This window comes from Ptychodera flava, chromosome 22, assembly GCF_041260155.1.
Source record: "Ptychodera flava strain L36383 chromosome 22, AS_Pfla_20210202, whole genome shotgun sequence".
Taxonomy (NCBI): domain Eukaryota; kingdom Metazoa; phylum Hemichordata; class Enteropneusta; family Ptychoderidae; genus Ptychodera; species Ptychodera flava.
This window is the reverse complement of record NC_091949.1, coordinates 6,462,421-6,471,536: the sequence shown is the minus strand read 5'-3', so window position 1 is coordinate 6,471,536 and position 9,116 is coordinate 6,462,421. Positions and strand designations below refer to the sequence as shown.

The following is a 9,116-nucleotide window of genomic DNA, read 5'->3' as shown; positions in this document are numbered from 1 at the left end:
GATAAATGGATTTCGGGCGATAACATCAAAAGTTGCTTCATTCCCTTGCAGCCGCGATCAGCATATCACGGCGCACTCAAGCTCACTACATCGTACCGGGATATGTCAAAATTCCGACAGTCGGACATTAATTCCCACGTTCCAGTGTGTTGTCAGGTTGTGAGACCTTTCTTATGTACAATGCCATGCCACACGGTAACAGGGATCGGTCTACAATGGCCACAAGAACATATTTTCGCAATTTCGCAGCAAGCAGATAATAGAGACTCGCAGGTCTGTTCAATACAGCGATTAGGGACTCGTGTTATTATGCAAGAGGGCTGTACGGACAACCCCTATACAAGAATAAAAAGTCCAATACTGACGGATCATTACCGCGAGTCGAGGACAAAGGACTCCTCAATGGGTCAACACAACGGTAAACACAATAGAAAACAAACACTCCGAGTTGAATTAGGAATCAGTCCCAGTTACCGTTACGTTTGTGTAGTCTACAGGCTAACAACTTTCCCACCATCGTTCGTGCTTTTCAGTAGTTTTTAAGTGATTTTCACTTTTAGGAAGATGACGAATCCGAGGTGTTATTTTGACATAGCCATCAGTGGGATCGACGTAGGACGTATCATCTTTGAGGTGAGTACAGCAGTCAGGGAGACATGGAAGCCTATGGGTCATGGCTGACATAGCCCAAGGGGGGTTTGAATGATCTCACCATAAGAGTTTTTGTTGTATATTTTCCTTTGGTCGTACGGCTGGCTCCGGCGTACGACAGTTTCCAAAGATCAAAACCGTAGATTACAGTGTAAATGTACTTTTGACAGGCCCTGACGGGGAAAACTGCGAGAACTGCCATTCACGGATAAAATGCGATTATTGTGTGTTCATACCAGTGGTAAAAATGTTCAAGATTTTTCGACATTTGTCGCGTAAGTGTCGACGAAATCTTTGAATTCATTTGTATTGCTAGGCAAACAAAGAAACACAACTGGCGAGTGTTTGGTTTCCTATGTTTGGTATCTCTAGTCGAGAGCTGTGGCCAAGGGACTTTCATTCAAAGCATGGAACATGTGTTTTTCGTCATTAATAATACAGCTTTGGAACGCCTCAGCGGCCGTAGAAACCGCGCGGCCATAATCTTCTTGCGGGTCGTGTTAGCTTAGTGACAGGTATAGAAGTCACAGCCGTGGTAGATATACCAAAGTATATTTATCAAACGCAAACTGACCGCCTTAAGCCATGAGCGTCGAATCCTGTGGCTTGTCCATTGGTTTTTTGACAGTTTCTCTGCTTCTCGGAGTCTCAATTTTGAAGCGACGTGAGTATTGCGACCATTTGTGCTTGGCTTAAAGATGTTTTGGAACCGACGTCGGTTTGAAGTCAAAACTCTACAAGGGATGGCAGAAAGTACTGAATGCAGTGCAAATATTACGGTGTTCAGAATTGGAAGTGACAATTGTATTACCATTTTACGAATAATCGTGACTTACGCATGTTTCGATAGCTTCTCAGTAACTGTTTGCCCTGTGAATATGTTGGCAAGGAGCACAAACTGTATCGTGAACACCTTACACATCCTGACACGGTCCCTCCATCCGGGACTTTGACAACGTTCAGACGATATCTATCCACCGCAAGATAAGTGAAAATCGACAGTTTGGTTTTTATTAATTTCAAAATGGCCGTACACTGTTTAAAAAAAGCAATGCAGAATCGCGAATAGATATTACAACAAGTATGACCACGTCGCTCGCCATCACCGATCATGCCTTTGGAAAGCCTGCCGAGTACAAGTGCACAGAGAAGAGGTACGACGCCTGGCTTTGGGTTTAACTTCTCACTTTCGATTCTACCAAAGTCTGTCAAAGTTACAGTCAACTGCGTCTTAATTGCAGATTTTAGATCAGTATTGCTATGTTGTTCCGATCCCCATTGACCGAAATAATTCGTTCAAAGCCCGAGACCTGTTTAAAAACATGTCCACCGATCGATATTTAACTGTTTATTGCAACTATACTTGTAAACTGGCAGGGTTTCTCATGCTGGAATTCAGCTTTATTGTGATGACCGAATAAACGAGGACAAGTTCCACCACCTGCTCCTGGATTCTCATCGTCTCAGTGTCCACACCATCCCTCGGGCACTTTCCTGACCACCGTTGGGACACTCACTAGTCGCTGACCCATATCGGATTAAAAAGCAGTGGCTAGCAACGACATTTACCGTTTCAAAGTTGTCGGTGTATTATCGTTTTGAAAGGGGTAGCTGTCACAGTTTTATTGAGAGGGTTCGATAGGTTATTGTTTTGGAAAGTCAGGATTTTAATCAATAAGCGTGCGAACAATGGTGCAAAAAAGTAAAGCGCTCAGTTGAAGTTTACGGTTTTTATGCGGGAGTCCATGAATAGCATCACCCAAGCAAATACGGTCTTAAACCCCCACAATCCTACTGAGAGACCTCGTTTCGTAGTGAATGGGAGAGAAAGAGAGGAATGTCAAACATGATGTGGTCTTCTGTTGCAGAATATGCGTCGACTTAGGCTAAACGTGACTATGTAGACCAAGTTAGCATCTCCCTGTTGATTGCCCCATTCTTTGCACACTTGTTTTTTTCGGTTGAAATAATACACGATGATAGACTATCCATAAGTTACGCAGTTCTAGAACATGGTCTATTGACTCGCGTGTAGAAATGAGAAAAATGAAAATGTAAATTGCCATTGCCTTGAAACTTGATTTTCATGTTGTACATTTTCTGTGCAATAAATATGACCAGACTTATTATACGAATGCCAAATCTGTCTTTGGCTAAGAAATAACAGACATTTTATCACTTTTAATACACCACAATGTATATATATATATATATATATATATATATATATATATATATATATATATATATATATATATATATATATATATATATATATATATATATATATATAACACGATTGGAACTAATTTGGGAAAATTGGATGTTTATATTTTTCAAATTTCTCAAAAGTGTTTGGTGCCATATAGCTGAATGTTGAATATTACAAATTACTCATAAAAATAAGTGTGTAACTTAAAAAGAAAAGCAGATGAGCTTACAATTGTAGATTAAAACGACCTTACTTCAACATCCAATTATCCCAAATTAGTTCCAATGATCGTGTTATATATATATATATATATATATATATATATATATATATATATATATATATATATATATATATATATATATATATATATATATATATACACACACACCTAATCAAACACACAAAATGTCCGTGTGGGAAATTAAAGTGCTCGATACTAAAAGCAGAGCGTTATAAATAATAGCAGATATAAATTTTGTTACTTAAGTTTTATGAAACCAGCAATCTTCAAACTAAGGAATATTTAATCTGAAGATTAATGAATGTATAAACGAGTAACAGAATGATTTCTTTGTACTTGAGGTGCTTCGTGTTAAATGTCGAAAAGAGAGAGAGAGAGAGAGAGAGAGAGAGAGAGAGAGAGAGAGAGAAAGAGAGAGAGAGAGAGAGATGTATGCATATATGCACACGCACTCTCATATACTTTGCACTCGAGTACACCTAAAGCAGTTAAGTCAAATTGAATTCATGCCGTATGATTAAGTATGCAATACTTCAAACAGCATAATGTCGTAATAAGTCAGTCAAAATTCTTTCAACGGTCAAAGTTCTTTCTCTGTTACTATAATCATTTAATGTGAATATGAAAATATATGTTGAATTGTAAACAGTAATGTGTGTAATCAAAGATATTCGATGACAATGCATTTTTCATATTGTGCTGATTTTTTTCTGTGTTCCAGCTACGAGCAGATGTGGTTCCGAAAACTGCCGGTAAGTACGTGGTACGTTTGCTGAGGTTTGAACTACAAATAATCGACTGATTGGTAATGAAAATACAACTTTGGCAACAAAAGTCAAATAGTGTTATAATATATACAAACAACCTAAAAAGTAACACGCTATCCAAAGATCAGTGATTTTGATGTATTTCTTGCCTTCACATACGACATGTTTCGCTTTTTAGTAAGAGCATATAGTATACATAAACGCATGATATAAACGTAGAAATCTGTATGTACTGTCTTGATGTGTTGTGTGTGTGTGTGTGTGTGTGTGTGTGTGTGTGTGTTTTCAGTGTCGCCAATGTCTGTATGTATCAGTGAGTGCGTATTAGTGAGCGACAAGTAAGTGTTTAATTGTCGGTTAAACTAGAGACGGGTCGATAAAGCAAGATCTTGATAGACCAGCATGAAGGTAACAAACGTCGCATATTTAGGTCGAATTCTGTATGGCATCGTGAGCTTAAAATGCCCTTGTCAATGCTAGATGTTCTTGATCAAAACTGACTTTGTCTACAAATTTCGACAGAAAATTTCCGTGCTTTATGCACCGGTGAAAAGGGATTCGGTTACAAAGGAAGCACGTTTTTCCGAATAATGCCTGGCTACCTTTGCCAAGGAGGAGATTTTACGAACAACAACGGCACTGGAGGAAGATGTGTCTATGATGAAGGAGTGTTTGAAGATGAAAACTTTGAATTGAATCACAACGGCCCAGGTAAGTTTGATTTGTAGTACGACCTTGCAGTGTAACCGACCATATCAGAGAGAGAGAGAGAGAGAGAGAGAGAGAGAGAGAGAGAGAGAGAGAGAGAGAGAGAGAGAGAGAGAGAGAGAGAGGAGAGAGAGAGAGAGAGAGAGAGAGAGAGAGAGAGAGAGAGAGAGAGAGAGAGAGAGAGAGAGAGAGAGAGACAGACAGACAGACAGACAGACAGACAGACAGACAGACAGACAGACAGGGAGGGTGGTCGGGATATATTCTGTATGTGACCAAGCATAAGAGACAGACAGACAGAGACAGACAGACAGACAGACAGACAGAGACAGAGACAGACAGACAGAGATATGCAGAGGGAGGGATGGCGGACGGGCGGGAGATATTCTGTACGTGACCAAGCATGAGACAGACAGACAGAGACAGACAGACAGAGACAGGACGGAGAGAAATTTCCATTTTATTCCTTCTTCTAAATGTCAATATACCAAAAATACTGGACTATATCTCTTGCAGGAGTATTATCTATGGCAAACCGGGGACCAAACTCAAACGGATCGCAGTTTTTCATCTGTACCAACATTGTCGACAGGTAAGTTAGTGATCCCTTTATGTTTTAGACGGTATAGTGGAAATCCTCTGAATCCAATATTGACGTCTTCAGAACCCCTGGCGAAGCAAAGAAACAGGAATGCATGTCTTCTACACTGTGCACACGACCATCAAGTTCCATCACAGACAGTGTCCATAGTTCCATCTTCACGAACGGATAAACGACCCCTATATACATGTAGTGAACGCACGTCGAAGATTTGCATCAAAATGAATTTTACCTTCAACATTATGGCAAATCATCAAGTTACACTCGCAATATGCACGGTGTGCACGCCTTCCATGTATACAAAGCATATTGAATCATGGGAAATCTCAAGTAGTGTACTCTGCAAGGTTTAAGTTTACTCATTTAATAATTCGTTTAACAACATTAAAGTTTGTACGATTATGTAATAGAAGTATGTTAAGAACAAAAATGTTGAAAACGCGTCATCCTGTTCTTTTCCAGCTTGAATGGTAAACATGTTGTCTTCGGCCATCTGGAAGATGGCTGGGAAGTACTTAAGGGGATCGAAGAAGTTGCTGCCGATGGCGGTATACCTCGAGTTCCTATCGTCATCAAAAACTGCGGACAGCTGTCGTGATTTTATAAAGAAAGGGAAACGAATTTAATGACTATGATGGTTTTTGGTGTCGATAAATGTCTTATATGAAAACTAACATTGGAAGACAACTCCATGAGTGGCTATAAGTTGTCAAGGTTTAGTCAGCTCAGATTATGTCATCGTTTTCAATTTTTGTCGATTTCTTTTTATTTACCGACAATCTATCGGAGAGGGGTTCACAGGATTTCAGCCTAATCGTGTGACAAACGCATCTCATTACAAAGGAAAAACACGATTATAGCAATCCGACCTAGTCCAGTTCAAACCCTCTGACTGACTTCTTCGCTCTCAGGGATGCCATCAGACAAGGGAGAAAGGTTCACTTCACACGTTACTATGATGCAGCACAGAAAAGAGGACTTGTCGTCTGTCTATCATGTTCCTGTAAGAAATTTACTAAAATCAAATTTTATGCCTCGTCTAGGAAAATCAGTTTTCACGTGACATTGTTTTGAAATGAGTACTAAATTGTTCTGCGTGTTGCCATCGTGAACTGTAAACCGAGAATGCAATTTGGTCCGGCCATGTAAAAATGAGGCTTGGCACACGCTATAGGGTCATACATCGAATTAATTTCTACGTCTCGCTCGCTTATAATTGACTATAAAAAAATTGATAAAAATGTAGTCGATAAAGTCACTTCGAATTTTAGTGTTCTAATTATTCGTTCACTTTGCTGAGTATTGACATACTATAAAGACATGACTTTCCCGGCGTATACTATTGTATTGTATTTTATTTGTTCGATTTTTCTTTGTTTTGTTTATGTTTTTATGTTTATGCAACCTAATAATTACGGAGTTTTTGCGTTGGTCACGGGTCTTACTAGTATCACAGTCCCTCGATCAATAGTTTGTATTCTGGTCATTCGAGTCGCTGCCATGCCATGGTACTCTGATCGTCATAATAGTGATAGCGCCGCCTCGAGTTCGATGAAGGGAGATATTCGATGCCATCGTCAAACTTGTGGAGAAAACCATGAGAAGTCACAGCAGCGGAACCTTTCGTTCGTTAGCGAGAGTACCGCCTTGAAAGCAATTTTGTGCATCTCTGTTTGCAAACGTGACGTTCTGTCTCTGTCCGTCTGCCTGTCCATGATTTTAACATTCGAATCTTTCCTGTTGTGTTTTCATTCCCCAGAACGACTGTGAGCTGATCGATTTGTGATTTTTGAACTCCACATATCAATCATAACATTGACACTGAAAACTTCACCTTTATGAATACTCAACAGGGAATAGTCAAGTAATTGTTATTAATGTATTGAAAGCTAATGACATTTTAGTTCTGTAACTAACAGTTAGAAATTTTCACATCAGCTTTTGTAAAATATTCGAACAGTACTATAGTTGTTCATGACATCTTTAGAGTTCTGAAAATAAATTTCTTTACTAACACACGGCATTATCCTGGCGGTGATTATGTTTGTGATTTTCCCACCAACAACTCAACTTTAAGAGTTCTCATTCAGGTTATCAAATGACCCCACTAGAGGGCGTCTTCCGTTTCGACGCAGCCCAGCTGGAGACCCCTGCTACTCTGCCGAAGCATAACCACTCCGAGTGTCTCTGGTATCAGACAGCACCCTCTTTTTCAAAATTAAGAAAGGCCTTTTGCTTGCCATGACACTGCAAATGTGGTACTTACGGCTGGTACCTGGCGAACTAGTGGCCTTAGAAAGTTACTTCGATGAATTTAGGCAGAGCAAACGTGATTTTGAGCATTTTCAATTGAACAAACGAGTTCTAATAAATGTCTGTAAATTGAATTTATGGCGCAGAATTATTTTTCACAACCTTACTTTAGCAGACTCATCTCTCCACTGATTTTGGAACAACTTTCGCTCAAAATTATTGCAAGAAAAGTGGACAGAACAGTAATTTTTGAGAGTCAAAACCCATTCCATAGAGTTCAATCTAGATGGACCGAACATCTTCATATTTCATGGACGAAGCTCACTTTCAGACGAGTCTAACTATGAAAGAATCACTGCCGACACCTTTCTTGAAACAATGTCAATTTTCAGGACAACATGCACCTCTCACTTTTACAAGCCACTTCCTAGTTTCCGAATACACATCTCTAAAGCTCTGAATTTCAAAACCATATCTGTAATTTTTGAGACAGAACTTTCCTTTTGACCAATCACGTCGGTAACCCCTACACATCTATCTTTCTGTAAGGTTGGCTTCATAAATGTGTCTGCGCAATTTTAAGTCGCTTCTATAAATATTCAGAAATATCTCCAAAATTTAGGGTTGTGTGAATGTGAAAAGGAGTGACTGTCCGTTCCAGCAGATGTAGTACTTACGGCCGGTACAGGTTCTACAATTTTGAATAGTCTGCCAGCCTATCTCTGTCACAGCCAATCATTAGTCTCCTTTCATTCTGCTCTTAAAACACACATATTCAAGCTTTAGCCCTAGTCTTAGACTACACGCATTACGTCTCTTCTCTCTACCCCTGCGCCTAGAGCTCAGTGAGAATAGGCGCATTATAAATATTCTTTATTATTATTATTATTAATCGACCGTGGCAGAACCGTGTATTCTAACGCGGAGTACTTGTCAGTCAATCGCAGTTATTCTTCCGTGGTTCAACGGGTGCAGCCAACGAACAGTGCACTTTTAAAGGGGTCCTTTTCATGATAAGATATATTGTGCAGGAAAAGTAACGTGAACTAATTAATTTTAAGTCCAGAGGGTAATTAATAGGCTGTTCATATTTTGCCCTCCATTTTTCGTCTACCCTCCAGCACTCAAACTTCATTTTACCCACTCCCCACATACTTTGCCTGTTCCCCTCCCCATTGTGAATTTTTGAAGCTCCCCTGCCCTGTGGCGAAAAAACTTGTCGATTTCCCCTGCCCTGGAAAAAAATTTCCCTTTAAAATTGTATCATCCCCTGCAGACATGAAGCTCCCTTGCCTTGTGATATAACAAACCTGTCGATTTTCCCTTGCCCTGTGAAAAAGCAAGTAACTTCCCCTCTCCTCGTTTTTTCGCAATCCCGGTCCCCAGACCAATCAAGCGATATCTACCCTGCCCGACAAAAAAACTAAAATCTGCTCCCTGCCAGCTAAAAATATGTCTTCTGCCCAAGCAAAATTAAAATTTCCCCTGCCCTCAAAAATTTGCGCCCGGAATAGCTTTTTCGATGAATAGCTCTGTCGGCTGCACCTGGTTCAAATCGACCAGAACCGTGCATTCAGATATTGTTACCACTGAATGCTTTCCCGATTGCGATCCCTGGATGAGAGATTTGTTCAAAACCAGCATTGTTTCACCGAGATGTGAGTTGTCTATGTCTCTGCA

At 39.8% G+C, this 9,116-nt stretch overlaps 1 protein-coding gene across 1 annotated transcript; it reads left to right on the top strand.

The window, feature by feature from the left end:
• The first annotated feature begins 433 nt into the window (after positions 1–433).
• LOC139122552 (peptidyl-prolyl cis-trans isomerase-like) lies at positions 434–7,201 on the top strand. The gene is made up of 5 exons (XM_070688042.1): positions 434–633; positions 3,829–3,859; positions 4,397–4,585; positions 5,099–5,174; positions 5,646–7,201. Exons 1-5 carry the CDS (start codon positions 565–567, stop codon positions 5,779–5,781), a joined length of 501 nt encoding a protein of 166 aa, XP_070544143.1. The 5' UTR covers positions 434–564; the 3' UTR covers positions 5,782–7,201.
• The last annotated feature ends 1,915 nt before the right edge of the window (positions 7,202–9,116 follow it).